The following is a 19,970-nucleotide window of genomic DNA, read 5'->3' on the forward strand; positions in this document are numbered from 1 at the left end:
AACAGAGGAAAAAGGAAGTGACTGTTGGACTTGGGTTTAACGGGTGGACAGAAACACAACTCAAAATGTCCCGGGTGTCTTTGCCATCCACTACTTTACAACCTTTGAAAGGCAAAAATGTGTTGGCGCTGCGTAATTTCTTCATATTTCATATTTATCCCACATTTTTACACTCAACTCGGGCAGTTTTTCAACATTTAATCATTTCTCCAACAAGTTTCTCAGATTTCTGTCATTCTGTCGACGATCATCAGGGCCTCAGCTTCAGTACTTCAAGTGCTAGTCAAAGGACGAGGCAGGAATCGACTCCTTCCTGCTCATTTGTGTTCGTCGGCTATCATTCTGACACCGCAAGAGACAAAGTCGACTTCCTGTGACACATTCTGTCTCTGAAAATACCCCGTCCAAAGATTCTTAACAGAGCAGGAAAAGGACACCTTCATTTCCTTCCTACCACTGTGAGTCAACATCAACACCACCAGCACCGACAGCACATCTGTTCCTGAAACAAACAGACTCCTCCTACAAATCATTTGTGGGGATAATACCCTTCTGTGCTGGTGCGGGAGCTTTGTCACACACGTGTCTGTATGTGGCTCCCATTCAGGCTGCTGTTAGAATGTGTGTTTACCTCCTCACTGTGAGCTTGAGTATCCTGTACGATCCCTTTATAAGGATGAGGGCTTCCTGTCGACTGCCGTAAAGGGCGGATCCATTTATGTTAATGAGCTCATCGCCAACTTTCAGCTTCTTGCAGTGGGCCGCCTTCCCTCCATCCTCGATCTAAAGACAAAGACATGAATCGGCTCAGACCACAGAGCAAAGCTGGAAGGCGAACAGAAGGACATTCAGACAAGAAATAAAAAAAGGAACACTTTGACAAGAAAGAAGAGTTAAAGTGGAAAAAAAGGTCACTGAAGGACACCTCTGAGCTGCCAAGACGACGACTCCTTTAAAACCCAGTTTTTTGGGAGACATTTTTGTGAGATTTTCTCTGTCGCCGTGGCAACTGTGCCCTAGAGCATCTCCAAAACAGCCCGAACCAAACATTCAACAACACCCATCAAATTCCTTAAAGCGTGTGTGTGTGTGTGTGTGTTTGGCAGTGGTTACTGAGGGTCACACAGTGGTCAAGTCTGCGCTGTTAATACATTGCTGGGATGTTTCAGTGCGGTTTTTAGGCTGCAAAGAAGTTAAAAACCCGATTGGAGTTGCGGTGAAGTTTGAAATTAGCCATAAATCCCACATGCAGAGAAGACAAACGTGGACTCAACCACACTGACAAATATATCCGCGTCATCCCTGCTAAACAGCCCAGCCGCATTGTCACTGAGCTGTTGGCATGATGATGTTAGCAACACAGAACCACTGGAACGGCCGGAACTTCTAGTTTGTTCCATTTGTAGACAAGCTTCTGCCGTAATGGGACAGCTGAAGAACTTAGAAATGAATAAAATAAGGCTTTTTCTGATGGTACAAACCTTTCAGGTTAAAGAAAAATAAATAAATTAAGCAATACGCTGGCCTGGACTGCAGTGTGGATGGTCTAAATGGGCCAAAGCAGGTTTTTATTATATTCACATGCTGGTGGCGTTCGACTTGAAACGAAATTTCGAGATCCCAGAAGGAAAGATTCATCTAGAATGCCCTCTGAAGTCAAATTTAAGGCTCGGAAAGACAAGGCCTCAAAATCCAACATGGCTACCCTGAATAAAAATTCACAAAAGCTGCAATAATAAGCTCTTAATCAACACTTCTGTCAGTTTGTGTCACATAAAAATCAGTCAAATCGTTGCTATGGTGTTTGTATGCCCAAAATACAGGGAACAAGAGTTAGCCTGGTCAGTGAGACAATCTTACTGGTTTCCCCACTTTGTAAGTGGAATGCCGTCAACTTGGGCATGGCGTCATTCCCAGCTCCAGATCCTGACTGTAGAGGCAAATGGAACAAACTGGTACTGGTTTGCTCCAAAGGTCAGAAATCAAACCTCCACTGCATCACTGGTAGTTTTAGCTGAATGGCAGTAAGTGATGTCATGAGTGACCAAGAATAGTCTAATAAAAGTATAAAGGGTACAGTATATGGATGGATGAGTGGTACCAGTCGGACTATGCAAGAATAAATGTTTACTATAATTCCATTTAACTCTTACGTAAAAAGCAAGACAAAGTTCATTCATCCCCTGGATTTTCCGTGCGTCAGCATTGGTGTTATTAGTCATCCCTTTCTTATTTCAAGCCATGCTGAATTCCACTTTTTACCCTCTATAAAGACCAAGTAAAGCATCAGGGAGATTTCTAAAGGAACAAATTCCTGATTACACAGCGTGGATCGGAGCACGAACATGCCTCTCCCTCCGTCATTCGCTCAATTACTTTCCCTGCTTCCACTGTGGCAAAAATCAAAGGAATCCATGTCATGGAAACAAGGGTCTGATTTCACGGTTTCAGGATTTTACAGACACACAACGTGCTCTTTGGGGCAACTCGAACATAAATCGAGATCTTTCACATATCAACTCCAGCTGGTCGTTCTCCTGGGCCTAATGCTGAATTCAAAAGGTTAACATTTCAATGCTGCTACGCCACTCTACAACACGGAAAGGGTCGACCACGTATGAAGTGGGCAGCTTTATCGCAACTGTGGGTGTTGAGGCCGGTTGGGTCCTTTTAGTGAAAGCTAAATTGTTTCTAAACTGGTTTTAAATCCTTTTAGATTGACCGGTACCCAGATCAAGACCTGTAAGATGATTGGACGGCACACTCAAGCGTCAAAGTGGCAACATAACTTTACATTATGTGGTATCAGGCTCCTTGTTGTCCAAAACTAGAGGTTGGAGAGTAAGAAGCGAAGTGAGGAGAACCCTAGAGAGAAGAAGTGCCATCTGACATGGTAGTGCAGCAATCAGTGTGTATTAAACCCGAGTCTGCATTTTTATTTTTCCCCAAAACCACAGAGAACACACACACACACACACACAAAAAGACCACCAGGCTGAGCTGAACGCATGTGACGCCGTGTTTATGTTCATTTGTTCCTAATGAGGTTTTCATTACGAAAACAAACCAGAGGCTGAAAAGGTTGGAATGCTTAACACTGCTTACAAAGAGGAACACTGTGTTCAGAAAGCTCCCAAACACAGCTTCCATAATGTGACTTCTTCATTTCCAGCCATAAAAAAAAAAAAAAGAACAAGGCCCATTAAATAAACGCTGATGATGGGAGATTAGAACGCACCAACATTGCTGCTCGGTGCTTGCAAAGTTAAGAAAAAAACGTGGGACAAAAGGAAGGTGACAAGGACTTAAAAAATGAGATGAAGGGAAGGAAAGGGAGGAAGGGAGAGAGGGACATAGGGAGGATATGACCTCAGGGAAACAAACTGTAATCTGTCTCACACACACATGCAAAACCGCACACCTGTGGATTTTATATACTTCACTCCAGCAAGCAGTTATGTGGATAATAATAGAGTTTACCATGAACAGTGCCAGGAGATGCATGTCTCTATGTATGGCTGATGAAGTCATTAACCAAAGCTCATTTCCATTAGTCGTTGGTCTTGACATCATACCTCTGCAGACAAGAAACAGAGGGCCAAGTTTCCACAAGGCGTAACCGACATTTAAAGCTTCTGCTAGCTAAATTAGCTTGAGCAGTGAAGATTTAGGCTTCTTGGATCATATTAAAACCCCGGTCATCTGACTTTACAGTTGAACGTTTTGCACCAACTCAACACCGAGTCTGGCCTTCAAATCCGTACAAAGGCATGACTTTATAGCTCTACTGAAATGGAACATGTTTTCTCACTCTGTGACAGTATCATGTGTTTGGGGTGCAACGTGGGTGAACAAATCCTGAATCACTGAGTACCAAAGAAGATGCAATCGCACTCCCAATGAAAAAAAGTCAAACATAGCAAATAGTTCCACTTCACCACATGGCAGCTCTTTGTCCACTATAACTTTTGTCTCTTCAGTGGCAGGGCAAAGCTAAAAGACCAACAACGGGACCAACTCAACCAAGAGCAGACCATAAGTTAGGTTGTTCCACATATGAGACTGACCCCAAGTGGCAGAAACATGTTAAAACACGAAGACATCTGTCCACAAAGCATCAAGACAGAGCAGACGCAGAACCATGACGGTGCCAACAGTAGTAGCTGTCAACAGCTGGGTTTCCATTGCTGTTTTTCATTGGCATTTAATAAATGTGAGCAAGAAGAAATGATATAAAACGAAATATTTCCAGCAATGCTCAAAGAAGTCAATCACTTGAGGTGGTTTTCAAGAATGTGATGCACATTAGGGGGAATGGAAACGACTGTCTCAGATTAAAATGACATGACTAACCAGCTGTTTTCAGTCTGAGCCAACAAACAATAAACTCAAGTGAACGGCCACTGTCTTCCCAGATATGATATAATATTGTGTATATTCTCTGAGATTTAAAGTAATCTCTGTAGACAAGATTTTCCCCCACTTCACTTTTTTGGATGTCCACCACAATTTTTGTTTTATTTTTCCTTCTGAAGTTTGTTTCTGATTAAAAGAACCACTTCTGCATAATTAAAACCACGAGTGAGGTAGCCTGTACCCACCATCAGTACGGCCACCCTCTGGCAACACTACGCAGACTACTTTATTCACTTCAAGCCAGGAAACAGAAATGCGCCTGATTGCCTTTTTAAGGCCTTAAAAAGATAGCCTTAGACTTGCTCCGTGAGTGAAAGGAAACCAGACTATATTAGTACTTCAATAGCAACGAGCAGTCATTAATATCGGTTAGCTGTGTGAATATAAGTGTCCATTCGCAGCCCAAATCTAAGCCTGAATCCCCACAGAAACTGGGCCAGATTCGGACCATCAAAGATGAGCTCGAGTAGCACCGTCTTTTTTTCCGTAACTCTACGAAACTTTGGGGTACGATGCAATGACGCAGGATAAACATCTGGGGTTGATCCCAATGCTGTGCCTGTTTAACCGATTAAAAGAAATCTTTGAAAAAGGCCAAACTACTTTGTTTTTTGATGATATATTCAGTCACTAGAGTAGAAATGGTGGTTGGGGTGGCCATGGCTCCGCTGGGTGGTGGTCTTCCAAATGAAAGGTCTATGCTTTCATCCCCAGAGCATCTATATGTCGAAGTGTCCTTGAGCGAGATACTGAACCCCCCCCCCATTATAAGTTCATTGGTGCGTGGTTTTAGAGGAAAAGCTCAGCATACTGTACATAGAAGATATATATAGATGCATGGGTACAAGAAACATGTTTGGAATACTTAGACAAGGTAAAAAAGGCACTATATAAGCGAGGATGAGCTTTAGTACTGTACAGGGATCCATGTGCAACACTGCAGAGTTAAAGCCTTTTTAACATACTCAGTAGCATGTGCTCTCATTCGCGTGTCAGACAGCTATAAATAATCTGCAAAAAGACCGATCGGGCAAAAGGCAGAACAGCCTACAGTGTCTGCACACATGACAGATGAAAACAACTGAGATGCCAGTTTGTGAGTGATAATGATCTGTCACAGCATGGCTCCGTGTGATTTTTAACTGCTGGTAAAGGAGTTTTTCTTCTTCGTATGAATATAAGAAGCCGTTTCTTTGTTGTTTCAGGGGTTAGTTTTTACTCCAGTCTGACCTACACTGCTGTACAGTGTGTGTTTGTGTGCGCCATGCTACTCTGGGATGTCCAGACGGGGTGAGGTCACCGCTGGGGAGATGGAGAAGAATGCCCTCTCTGTGTGCTGAATCACACACACACAGATCAGACACACCCTTTTATATTTAGATTTGAGGGGTGACTTCATCCTGGTGTGTGTGTGTGAGTGCATGTGTGTGTGTAAAGTGCCCTAAAAGAAAAAAGGACAAAAGCCAGGACTCCCCATGCTGGTCACAGGTTGTCATGTTGTCATCACTTAACTATCACCTGACACACACACAGAGCCAACTGTATGGAACAACAGTCTATTTATCAAAGGGTGAAACGATGAGCTTCAGTCTGAAGATCATTAACCTCTGTGTGTGTGTGTGTGTGTGTGTGTGTGTGTGTGTGTGTGTGTGTGTGTGTGTGTGGATATGTTTAACAAGACAAACATCACTTCAACACTAAAGGGCCCAAGTCATGTTTTTCCATGTCTTCTGGCATATTTGGAGTGTTAAAATAATGAGTTAACACCTTAAATGTCAAAAAAAAAAAAAAAAAAGGTGGAACACATTTTATCCCCTGGTCTCGACGCAGTTAGTTTTTTCCTTGTTTTCATGTTTGGATTCGTTGGCTGTCGTTTGGATGAACAGGGCCCAGTTCGATGCTCCCTTTTCAGGGAGATTAAGGAAAAAACAGGTATACAAGTCACTATCATTCCCAGCGTGCTCTGCAAGCCTCTGTGAATTAGACCAATCGGAGGACGCCTTAGCCGAATCCTCTCATTGTCGGGGGGGGAACTAAACAATTTTTAGTTAAAAGTATGAAATGACAGGGAATGATCATGCAACGGCCACAATAAACAGCAGGAGTGAACCTAGTTGCTTTACAACACACAAATGTGTGTGGGTGTGTGTGTGTGTGCTAGTATTTCCCATGCTATGGGGACACAGTTGTTTAACACTATCGGGACTTGACTTTCTCATAGGGCCAAAAAGCCCGTCCTCGAAAAATAAATCATTACATTTTACGCTGCAGATTTGGTTTAAGGTTTCGGTAATGCTTTTGGGGCAGGAAAGTAGTGGTTATCGTTCAATGAAGGTCTGTGTGAGGCCTCTGAAGTGATGGAAATATGCTTCTGCGTCGGTCTACCACTGCAAGGCGGTGCCTGCACGTGTGCTTAAACCTCACATTACGGAGAAAACGAGCAGTTTACACGGCTTTGAAAGAGAGAGTGTGTGCATACAAGCACCGCAACGCACAGGAGCACACACACACACACACACACACACACACACACACTGGATGCTCAAAATGCTCACACTGGAAACATTTTGGGAAAAGCTTTAACTGTGGGGGCAACAATCTAATCTGCTTTAACACACATTTTCAAAACAGACACAAAACAGCACAAAGGTTGGCAAGAAACTAAGAGAAGGAAACAATTCTTCGTGTGTTTACGCGGAGACTTCCAGAGAGTCAGGGATTTACGCAGGACTCGGGAGCGCTTTCGCACTCCAACATCAGGAACCCTCCGTGTCATGTTTGTGCGTGAAACGGGCTTAAAGGAGGATTTAACTGACAGCTGAGCTGCACATGACACCCACTTGCAAGAACACACACATGGATGAATGGTGTGTGCATTTCAAATTTGGTTCCAACATGCCGATACAGTCTGAAAAGCGCACAGTCACTGAAATGACACAAACAAGAGGCCTTTGAAACGCGCGCTCATGAGGGATTCTGCTAAGTGTCCTGTAAACTTTACCATGAGCTCTTTTATTGTCTCATAAATCATTTTGTGAGCTTATATGTCACCCTGTGGGTTTCCCCACTAAATAAGAAATGATGGAGTAAATAACCATTCCTTAAGTAGTTTGTCCATTCCACAGCATGCCGATGTAGATGTTGTTTAAAAAAAAGCCTCTGCTGATAGTTAAATGGTCATTCTACAAGAGTTTACACTTCCCAAATAGGCCGTCCGAATGCTTTTTAAAGAGGCTGTGAACATGCAATGACGGATTTAAAATACAAGCTGCGGTATACAGGCTGCGCTCCTTATTTCCGTTTATCTCACCAATAATATATACAGTCGTTTTTTAAATTTAATTTAGCATTAAGACATAAATCAAACCCACCACAAACAGCTCATCGCTTCGTGCCAAGTGTTGCTCGTTCGTACCAGACCAAAAAGCCACCCTGGGAACAAACCCCAGTCGTCAATAGGTGAGGAGATATTAATGAATCAGTTATGGGCTCGTATTTTGAGTCTTGCTTCACAGCTTCAGAGCATCTTTTTTTTCCTTCAGTAGGACTGAAGCACCCCACATTGACTTTGGCGCGTTTCTTTGCCCACTCTGCTGGACATCGGTCAGAAACACTGAAAAAACTAGTAGAATTTGGCCGAACCAGCGGAGCATTCGTCCGTATTCTGAACAAATGCTTCAGTGATAAAACTGTTTTAGTCCAATGGAACGGACTAACGAGGTGAGTTGAGCAGCAGTTTGTAACATCACCAAAGACATGAATCCACCGATCTTAATCATGGAAAAGAAAACATAACCTTGTTATTTCCGTTTATTGCTCCAAGAAGAGGCTAAAATGTATATTTATCACCAAAAGCATTCGTCTCTGAAGCAGTTAAGATGGGAATGCTGCACACATTGTTTCAAGATTGACAAATACGCGTTACTGTCAATTAACTTGCCACGTTATCTCAGATTCACTGTATTTTGGTTATTTTTCTTTCTTTTTTTCGTAAAAAAAATTCCGTCCTTGGTTTGTCCTTTCAGCCTCTTCTAATCAGTAGATTCCTGCCGGGGAGATGCGTTGGTAGACGCTGCATTTCCACCACTGCTCATGTCTACATGTAGTTAAGAGTTTTGCTGGGTCACATTGACAATTTGAATAAATGCACCAAAAGTTCAAAGGGTCAAGAGAGAGTAGGCGAGCCATTACCTGACCACCGATAGACTGCAACCTGCTCAGAGTTGTGTTCATTACTCAGTTATCCTCAAAGGGAAAAAATATGTCTGTAGTACAAATTATTGTTATAAACAACCGGATAGAGAGGTGTCAGAGTTCTTCCTGCAACTATGTCTCAGTGACAAAATAACATTACCCTCCTGATATTCCCACTGCGTCCTCATCAGAGCTCCAATCTTATCCACCAGTGACCTCACATTCCCCATGACGATCACAGGAAGAAATGGTTTAAACTTCCATCTCTCTCTTGTTCCTGATTCGCATCCGAGATGAGTCCTTTTCAACTCGTCTGGATTTGGGGTCTTTTTCCGGGTGTTTCCTGGGCTTCGAAAAAGTTTGATTAGGATGTAAAGAAAGAAAAGATACGTCCAGAGATACTGCAGCAGGCTGCCATTAGTACAGCGCCATTCATTTCCACTCCCATGCTAGCGTGACATTCATGCTGTTAGCAATAAAATTTAGTCACAGCGTCTCCACAAATTGGCCACTAAATGTAAATAATGGCATGTAGACATACTGAATGGGGTCTAGTGGCGCCCATCTCTTCACAGTCAGCGTGGCATATTAGGGTCCTTAATAGAGCCATAAAGCTGACAGGCCACCGCATGGTTCGAGACGCCGCAGAAAGCCCCACAATGTTCACTGCCCCCCAGGGGCACTGATCCTGAGAGCAGGAGGAGGAGGATGTGGAGGAGGGAGGAGAAGCTCCCAGGGCCTCCTGCTGCACAACAGTTTCATGCTTCTGCTATTCTTTGCACTGCCACTGTTGAGCTGCCAAACATAATGCCTGACTCTTCACACAGGAATACATTTGGAAACAGCGGTTTGCGACATGGAAATATAACTGGAGCTGGAGGCCTGCACTGCCAGTTCTTTTTCTAGCTCTATAAGTTGCTCCCACATTTCCTGTTTTGACAGTGTTTGAATTCACCTTCATTTCCACTGGAGGTTCGGTGCTGCTTATAGCCACAAGTGTGAGTCACTCTGTGTTTGACCTACTCTCCAGAATGAGGTTGGAGGAGTGTGAAATAAATAAAAAGTCAACTTGTGGAGAGTGGTTAAAGTGCTATCAACCCCAGAGCCGAAGGTTCAGATCTCTGAGTTGGTTCTGTCCGCCTATTACGGCACCTGGAAGTTTATCTTTGGAACACGCGATCAATGAAAATAAAGCTGGCCTGACCTGGCTGACTGCTTAGCTTAGTGGGCAGAAAATGTAGCCAGCAAGTAAAGGAGGGAGGCCGATGGTCGAGGCACACTTCCTTTTTTGTTCTTTTTTAAGGTGAACTCTGTCAGGTTTTTCCACTTTCTGCTTCAAACTAACTTTCATTTGACCTGTATCAGGTGAAAAATAGAGGAACTAACTCTTAAGAGTCAAAGTGGAAAAGGTCTACATCAATCCTTTTGGAAAATAACTTTATTAACACAAACGTTTTTCTACTTATTTTCTTTGGACTTATTCTGGGAACCTATGCTGAGGTTGAGATCTCCAGACTGATTTCCACATGTATGAAACAAGGCACTTGTGCTATAAGGGCCCCTTTTCTTGAATCTACGGCTTTATGTTGCCGATGTCTCGCATGTATGACAAATAAGCTCCTTTTTCCTCACTCTCGTTCTCACACAACTGCACAAACAGAAACACACACCCTTCCCCAACCTCTGCCCTCCAGTCTGAGCCTTGTGAGGTTCTCCTCCCTTCCTCACACCCACGCCTGCACAAGGCCTTCTTTATCAGGGCGGGAGGAGGGGAGCTGCTGAAATGGAAAAAGAAAAAAAAAAAGCTCCCACGCTCACACCAAAAGCATCAACAGCTACATGACTGTGTGTGTGTGTGTGTGTGTGTGTGTTTGTATGTATGCAGTCATCAAACTCCATTGATCGCTGGTGTTGCAACTGGGGTGTGTTGTCCTTAAACGGCCTTTCCATGGAAACACTGAAGGGAGCAAACGAGACAATGATGCCCCAGGCGGATAAGCCCGTCCTGGATGAGGTGTCAGTGCTGCGGCCTCGAAAGAGGCTGGAAGCCCTGGGTCACTGACACAGTTGGATCAAATTCAAAAGGAGGGTGACGGAGCAGGAGGCAGGAAAGGAAAGTTAAAGAACTGCAACGGAAGAAAAGAAAATGTTAGCAAAAAGGAGAGACGAGAGAGGAAAAATCCCAACAATGACTCTTCATTCACTCCTTATTCTCAAACCGCAGAAACAGCCCGTGAGCTCGGTCACATGAATGGAGACCAGCATGTGAATCAGCGCTCAGCTGCTTGTAAAAACGAGTCTTTTCTCTCTCTCAGAACGTAACGGGAGTCAGCGGGAAGAAAATAACGGGATCAATGAAGATCAACGCCGAAAAGACATCGTGAAGCAGGTGGATCACCTGGGCCAGAGTGCAGGCCGGGCGAATGGTCGGCGTCGCTAAAAAAGGAGAAACACTGAAGCTCGGTGAGAAGAAATCACCCGAGTCGGATGACCCAGTCTCACAGGGCCCTTCTGCACCGAACCACAGCAGCTTCATGGAACCAGGAGCAGGAGTCAAACTCAATGTTACTCAAACAGGACAAGAGAAACGTTAAGCCATCATTAGCTTTTTAGTGTCCAACATGGTTCCACCTCCATTAGGGATCTTTTAATCTATATAGATTTAAAAAAACCTGTGTTAAGATTCACAATCTTTTGAAAAGCAGCAAAAAAACATTTGACTCAGACACCATGAGCGGCTCGAAGCGCGTAAACTCGTCCAATCGAGCAAAAAAAACAAACAAACACTGCAGCGGACATCCACGAGAGGAAACTGGAGAGAGCTCTTCTTCAGGACTCACGGGCATCTTTCAGAATATTCAGGGTATTACATCACATCTGGGAAGATTGTGGTCAGTCAGGGGAGTCTGCTTTTTGCCACCTCAGACCAGAAACAGCTGGTGAGTCGTGTCGATCTCAGCGCTTTTTAGTTAGTCCAATTTTAACCACAGTTACAGTTTTAATTCGCCTTTTCTTACTTCTATCTTCATCACACGAATCAAAAAGGGGCAAAGAAGACCCAGCTAGCGACAGACCAGAAGATAATCCAACGTGTTGAATTGGACGGCAAAGGCTCTAAGGGAGCCAACGGTGCCAAAAAGATGCGAAACTGACATGGTTTGATGCCTCTATCACTGCAGACTGGGGATTTCATTCTTGATACTTTGAAATGGCAGAACTGAACTGAACTTCCTTCATCCTGAGATGTTCTACAGCATGCAGCAGTTGAGTCTTGCTTTCTGTCATGTGTCCACTTGACAATAATAAAAGCAGTTGCAGCATTCCTCCACTCGCAGAAAATCCTTAAGCACATCTGAGCTGACGCGGTTGCTTCCCCCTGTTTATTTTTGAATCCAGAGTAGTTTTAGAAAAGCGCTGCGGTCGCCTTCTGGTGGGTCTCCCCCCTCGTATATTTTCATTAGCTGCGCTCCCAGGACGAGACCAAATATTTTAATTTCAATCTAAAAAAAAGTCTCCCACACTTAATGTTTGAAGAGGTGCCAAAAAATGGCAGCGATACACACTGTCCCCAACTCCGGCGCCACATAAATTAGAGACTACACAAGAACGGCGACGATATACTGAATGTGAAATAAACCTACAGGCTCCATCACGCAGGATGTTTAAATGATAGATGGAATCCTTAAAGCTCCTCCTCTGTCTCTGTGAGCTTCAAGTGATTTCCAACTTTCTGAGGGCAAACAGAGCAACAGACTTGCAGTCTAACACACCGTCTTACATTAGAAAGAGTTTTCACAAATAAGGGAATGAAAAGATAACACATAAAGGGGGGGGGGTGTTAATTCAAAGAAATTTCAAAGAAAACAGACGTCGCCCAGCGTTCGATTGACAAGTGATCCTTTGGAAATCCAGAGCAGAAACCCCACAGCTTTACACCAAAGATGTTCTTAGCACCTTAAGCTCCATTAATGCCATCAAAATCGCACTTAATCTGCGAAGATAAGCCCCTCGTTACGACCTCCGAGCTGTCGGCCACATCAAGGCTCCGCCAGCCGCAGCGGCTGACGCAGAGACGCACTTACACCCCCCCCCCCGACCCCTGAAGCAACACCAACCTGTCATTAAGAGCCATCCATCACGGAGCATGATTGACCAGCCTTCAACTCCCATAATCCTCTACTACGCCTCGCTCCTGCTGCTCCACCGAAATAAAATAAAATAAAATAAAATAAAATAAAATAAAATAAAATAAGAAAAGAAAAGAAATAAAACTATGCGGTGCGCTCTTTTTTTTCTCACACAAACACACACACACACACTCACAGGAGGGCTTGTTTATATGTCCACATTAAAAAGGGGAACTTTGAGTGGATGGAGGAGCTCCTGGGGATGATACAGAGATAATAAACAGGCCCAAATAAAACACATGATGTGAAAAACATCAAGTCTTTTTACGTATTTATAGTAAGTTTGCGTGCATATGATGGAGTAAGATCCGATGCGTGGGACTTGGATGGTGAAACAGTACCTCAGAGAGCAAAAAAGGCCGACTTCAAAATCTGCCCGGTTTCAATTTTGGATTTGGAAACATCTTTTTGGGGAGATAAAAACAATTTCCGGACAAACAACGGGAACTGCGTGCAGTGATTACAGCTGGCAGAGAGTTTTTAAGATGTGCGATTGTTAAATCATCACACACACACACACACACACCCACCCCTGGCTGTGTGTTTCTGCTGTGGTATGGAAGCCATTAGATCCGGTGATCAGCGCTGACAACAGCGCGGGTTAAAGGGTCGGCGGCCCGGTGGGAGCAGAGATCGACTGGATTGATCCATCAATGTCTTTAAAAAAAAAAAAGAAGCTCTGCATGAATGTGTGCGCTGTTTTATCTCTCACACACACACAATTCAGCACCGGTGAAACATTAACTTTTTTTTTTAAACCCTAATGACCAATCCCGCCTTTTCAACATGGACATCTAACCGTGTCTCTGGAGCGGTTCCACGTCTGAATGAAAACGTTTATGTGAGCGACAGAGCTCACTGTGTGTAAGATCAAAGCAGCTTCGCCAGCTTTCAATTCAAAACCCAATCTGGGATTAATTCCAGCTGTTTTCACGAGAGTCATAACGTGTCAGGTTTTAGTCATAATCGCATCATCATCAGAGGCTTTACTTTGACCGGAGACAAAGAAAACTGACACGTGGGAAGGGAAATGCATCCGTCTAACACCGAGCTCAGTTCAACTGGATGGGATCAGTATATTAAGACGGAATTCTGACATTCCAAGCTGCCCGTAGGGTGACAGCTTGCTTTCAAAGAGCCTACAACGAAGCATGTGCAGGTGAGCAACGGCATCTGCGTGACGGTGTTTGGAGTCCCGGTTGTGTTACTGAGCAGCATCTCTCTTAGTACCCACACCAACCACTTCAAGAAACCAGCTGCTCCGATTCTTTTCTGACACTCAAGGGCCGTTAGCTTTACAGACCATGAACACCAGCGCTATTCATTTATCGTCTTAGGGCAGAAAGACTACGGAATCTCTGTACTGATGACACCCAACTTCATTGGACTTTTACGGAAAACAAGAGCTTCCGGTCCGAACAAACTCTGCCTATGAACATGGGCCCTAGGTCGTTTATTTAGGTCGCGCTACTCAGCAACTTTGTTTCCAGTCTTGAACTTGTAGTGATTCCAATCCGTAGCTTTTGTGTGCTTCTTAAGAGAGCAGTCAGGTGGTAAGATGCCAACGGATGCCAGGGGGGCAACCGCGTGCAAACGTTGCAGACGCCGAGGCGGTATAAATACTCTGCTGGGGTTCTGTTTTTCCTGGGAAAGGGTTGAAATCTATCTTAAAATACTGAGTGAAAAGAGCTAATCATGTGTTCAGAGATAACAAAAGCATTATAAACTGTTCACAAATCTGAAACCTCTTTGTGGATCTCCTTTTTCTCCACCTCTTCCATTTTTTGATCCTTTATCTCTCCATCCATTTGTCATCCATTCATCAGTCTACAGCTAAACGAACTCAAGACAATCCAACCCTCTTTTCACTTCAAATCATTCAGCTTTGCCACTTCCTTTTAGGTGAAGCTTTAAGGCGTGACACATCCTGCTTCGGTCTTTCCTCATCAATTACCTTTTCATCCTCCTTAATCCATTATCTCCCTCCCTTCTCCATCAGTCTGTCTCAGTTTATCCATCTTTCCCATGTTTCACTCTGACATCAGTTCTATTACACACCGACTCTCTCACATCCATTCATCATATTCCACCTCTTTGTTTAGTCTATCTACACATTTCTATCGTGCTTTGCATGCCTTACGAAATGACATGAAGCTCGGTCCCTAAGAGCTCTGAGCATTTTTCAACATATATGCACTCAATATTGACCAGAAAGTAACCAAAATCCAACACAAATAAATAAATAAAGCAATACAACATATGTACTGTCACCATCCTCCCCACAGCCTCCCATATTTTGGTTCCCCACACTGAGGTTCAGACAGACAGAGGGGAAAGAAGGCCACAAGACATGATTCAGTACACAAAGCGAGATCTGTGTCATTTTAGACCTCAGTCTGTAGTAACCCTGACAGGGTCGCCACGGGAGCAGACCACACTGCATGCTGGAATGTGTTTGTGCATGCGTGTGATTCTGTACATTCTTTGGTCTGGGGCATGGCTAGATTGCAATAAACTGGAAATTTAAAAAACACAGATGCACAGAAATGCACACAAACTATGCTCGTAAGAAGCATGCTAACAGGCGTGAACCAGACTCGCTAACTAGACTCCATCTGCCAATCAGCTGCGATGAAAGTTACTGTGACATCAAATTTTGTTAGCTTGATATCCACACATCACACGTTAGCTGGTTTCCCCACTTGCTTTCATCAGATACGGCCTCGTATCCTCAGCGTGAGGATTGCTGTGTCAATGAAATATGGCTTCTCGTGTTTGTCCTGCAACAATCACGTTCAGCGCTAGCTTTTCAATGCAGAGTGCAGATTTCTCAGCCATCTTGTGCCTCTGTCATGTGCACGCCATGATGCTTAGACGCTTTAGCTCCGCCTTTTGCGTAACATCTAAATTACCTCGTCAATGAAAATGTTGAAAGTCGATTCTTGACATTTGTAAATTAATTCAGAATCTCCATAGTTAGCATCTCACTGCATCCAAGTCTCTATTCCCCCAGCCCTGGTGAATATTTCAAAACGTCCATTAAGCCTGATGGCTTGTTTTGTCCAAAAGTAGAAGGGGAAGAAATAAAAAAATTTCAAATAAAAATAAATAAAAAATAAAAAAACAACAATATATGAGATTGTAGAAACAGTTCGCCCTGTTATCCCACAGAGGGCGCACTAGCATAAGCTTGACCCGCTGCATTTCCTGGCAACCTCTCAGTAAAAGAAGCTAATGTTGGAGGAAATGGAGGAAACTTGTGTTTCAAGCGTGAAACCTAATAATCACGAAAGCTTCAATTAGGTGTACTTTATAAAAGCTAGTAAAATGGCCAACACTAACAAGGGGTACGTTGTTCGATCCCGTCAAATTTTTTCGATTGTCTATTGTGAGAATGCTGGAAAGCATTCTCACAATTATCATTGTTTTCCTGTTTCTCTTTATTATTATTATTCCGTACGTTTTTTGTCCGCTAACTACTTCTGCAATCTTTCACCGATTTTTACAATTTTGGTATCAAAACGTTCAGCTCGTTCAGGAGATGTGGGTATATCTTTTGGTGTTTATATCTGTTACACTTTTTAAACTATTCAACTTTGATTCAACTTTTTTCCTCATTCAAATTAATGGAAAGTGCTTTCAACACTTCAAAAACGTCCTACTATTTCCAACATAACTATTTCTGCAGATTTTAAGCTACAGACGCCATTCAAACTTTAAATGGGTCACAAGACATTAAGCTATTACCAATGGGTCAGCTTTTTCAAATATTAAGCCAATTTTTAAATATGACCGTTTAAAAAACATGACAAAAAAATCATTCCACTATTGTTATTTCAACTTCAAAACTTCACCAATTGAAAGATTTTCCAGTTTTTTAGCATTGTCAGGTATCCCCATTCAACTTCATCAGCATTCTCACTGCTATTTCGCAGGAACAGCTTTTTCTAGTTTCAAATGCATTTCAAAATGTTAATTTTCTGGGACAATACAACAACGATTCAGCTTATTCCTCCTAATTACGGAGGACATCTTGGGCCACATGTATAGTGCCAGAATGTGCGGGTTGAGTTGTAAAGCCTCGAGCGGTTGTGAATACATGTGTATCATCCCGGCTGACTCCTATCAGCTGCCAGCGGTAAGTTACAAAGCACAGGAGTCGTCAAAATTATCGTCAGAAGGCCCAAACCAACCTGACATTTTCTTTTTTCCGAATGAGTGTTTCCGTGGTACCAGAGGCAAACATTTCATCCACATTATGCATCTTACGAGCACACTGAACACATGTGGAACATCATTTTCCCACTGACACGCCTTCTCCCTTTGCGACATCCACAGTTGTCAGTAAAAGCTGAACTCTGTTCACGTGACCTGCAAATATTACATCGGCGACTGCATAGGTGCTGTTGCAGATCAATCTGTCCACAGATTCCCCTGATGAATGTAGCAGCTATAAAGCTAAATGGTGCATTTCTCACCGTTTACTTCTGTGACCCATTTTCAGCTTCTGTGCATCTCTGTGGGCTGAGCTGGTTGCAATAACTACAAACGTGACACTCCCATTTTCATCCATTTCTATTCTGGCCTCAACCTCTGTGACCACAACTTCAATCTTACCCTCTGTGAAGTTCTTCTTGTTGTTTTTTGCAGGAGGATTTGCCGTTGTAGATCGAACCATCTGTGACAGTTGCAGTACTTTGCATGGTCCCTTTTGGGAGGAACGTAGGCAGGGTTTCCGACTCGTGGTGAGCACTCGATTCTAAGGCCAGCGGGACTTGTAAAAAGCAGGTGCGCATAATCGGGCGTCCACACGGTTTTACTCATGTGGATATTCCCTGCAGGACATACTTCTCAGATTTAGCGACGACACCCTCTTTCAGTATCGAAGCTCTTTTATACACAAGGCCAGGGCTCGGCCGTGCAAAAACAGTTAGAGTTGTTAAATCATTAAAAAAAACAACAACATGCCAACAGATTCCAGGGTGTAAGATTTATTCTAAACTGAAATTAAAATAGATAAATTCAATTAAGTTCTGCTAACTGCTAGATGTTCTTTTTTTCACATTTTACTGCAACACAAAGCCTAAAGAAAGCGCTAAAAACTGTTCTCAGTCACATCAAGATGTAATTTGTGTGTAGTCTGAGTTAACATAACATGCCTGAGGTGTATGCATGTGAATGTGTTGCTCCCCCGTTGAGAGGGTGAAGAGAAGAGTGTTCTGAAGACTCAAGAGCGTCTGACAAAAACAATAACAACTGCTGCAGCCTCAGGTCAGGACTTCTTCACCCATAACGCACGCAAACACACACACACACACACACACAAAGATATGTGTGACCCGTGTATTTTTATGTTCTTCCCTTTTTCCATGAAACAAACACACATAGATTGAAGTAATAACATTTTTTCACACTTGTGGGCTTCTTTCCTCACGAACACACTCACACAGGAGTCGTTTTCTTTCCCTACATTTGTGAGGGCCATACGTTTGTGATACAAGGAGGTTGGGGACGCTTTACAAAGTGGGGACCTTTTGGGCCGGTCCTCACATTGAGCTGTCTGAGAGGTATTATTTGTGTTTAGGAGGCAGGTTAGTGTCATCTGTGGGTTTGCGTTGGTTTCAGTGTTGGGGTTTGCATGTAAAAATCAGAGGATGGGTGGGTCCTCACAAAGATAGAAAGTGTGTGTGTGTGTGAGTGGAAAACCTCCAGACATACCCTAAAACAAACAGCTAAAGGCTCTGCAGATCAGAGATAGATGCATTCCAACCCCACCCAACACACACACACACACACACAGATTCACCAACTGCGTGTTTCTGCAACAAACTTTTTATCTCAAAAACAATTCATCCGATTACTCTGTTGCAACCTCAATGATTCAGTGAAGAATCTGCCATTGTTCTTTAAATATGCCAACGTCTCGTTTCAAGCCCTGTGAAACTATCTCAGCCAGCTTACAATAAAGGATGTCAAGATGGGGGCATTCAAATCAACCTCTTGGGAGTTTCTGGGTAGATCAAACCATCTTAATACCCGATGCATGATTTGACAAGAGATGCACCAACTGCATTTTCTTTGGCCGACTCCAGTTATTTTCAAGATACCCTGAAACTAAAAAAATAAACTGCTGTATATTTGTAATTTGGGAAATGAAAACTGACATAGCAGATACTCAAAAAAAAAAGGAAAAATAAATAAGGTACCTTTAAGGTTATTGTCAGCAAATGCAGAGCTTCATCACTTTAGCATTTATCAGCAGCGTAAAGCTAGATATTCTGCTTTTGTGAAACGTCACGAGAGATGTTAATCGGCATTAATCTACCATTTATTCATCAAAAACTGCAACGATACAGTGATGGAAATGTCTTTAAAGTGAAGAATGCCCTTTTCTTTACTTAGTTTTATATCATTCACGGGAAGATGACTAATTTGTGGACAATAAGTGGACAAAACAAGTTTAGCCTCTTGGCACTTTAATCTCACTGATCTTTAGTTTTTAAGTTTTTCTTCTTTACAGTCTGTTAATTGAAAAGACGACTGATCAAAAGGTCTACAGTCATCTGTAATGGCAGAAGTATTTTACTGGGAAACATGGAGAAGAAGAACAAAACTGGGAAGGGGTTTTTTATTGGCTTTGTAAAGACATTTTCTTCATTTCTTAATGGGCGTTTGGCTGTGACATGGAAACGTCTTTGGGTCGCCTGTTTGGACTAAAAGCTAACCTCATTTGGTTTTCTCTCGTTGAGAACAAAAAAAGAAAAGAAAAGAAATGCGCACGTAAACATCTGAAAAGCGCTAAGTGGTGAACGTTTCCCTTATGAATGGCTTAACGTGATCAAAATTAGGATGCAATTTGACACGAGTGTTCCTTTTCCATCCTGTTACTGATGCAAAACTTAACGTAAATTGCTGGAAACATTCCTTCTGCCCCCATCATCAGTATGCTGTATGGTGTACTGTGCTGCCTCACAACATGTGTTTTTTGTTAAATAGGACAGTTAGAAAAGCAATGCAGCAGTCGCGGAAACACACACACACACACACACACACACACACACACACACACGGCAAGGACAATAGCATCTCTATCTGAAGAGATCCTCATCTACCCCCTGCTGTGCAGACTGCTACTGGAGGCTACCTTTACAGGAATGCAGGCGGAAAACACAC

At 43.1% G+C, this 19,970-nt stretch overlaps 1 protein-coding gene across 1 annotated transcript in view; it reads right to left on the reverse strand.

The window, feature by feature from the left end:
- shroom4 (shroom family member 4) overlaps window positions 1-19,970 on the reverse strand; it is a 64,671-nt gene that overhangs the window by 39,179 nt on the left and 5,522 nt on the right. Inside the window, exon 2 of the mRNA XM_072376282.1 lies at window positions 632-783. Coding sequence (XP_072232383.1) covers window positions 632-783 — 152 coding nt within the window. The remainder of the gene's footprint in view (window positions 1-631; window positions 784-19,970) is intronic.

This window comes from Leuresthes tenuis, unplaced genomic scaffold, assembly GCF_036924035.1.
Source record: "Leuresthes tenuis unplaced genomic scaffold, fLeuTen1.0.hap1 SCAF_22, whole genome shotgun sequence".
In the NCBI taxonomy this organism is placed as follows: domain Eukaryota; kingdom Metazoa; phylum Chordata; class Actinopteri; order Atheriniformes; family Atherinopsidae; genus Leuresthes; species Leuresthes tenuis.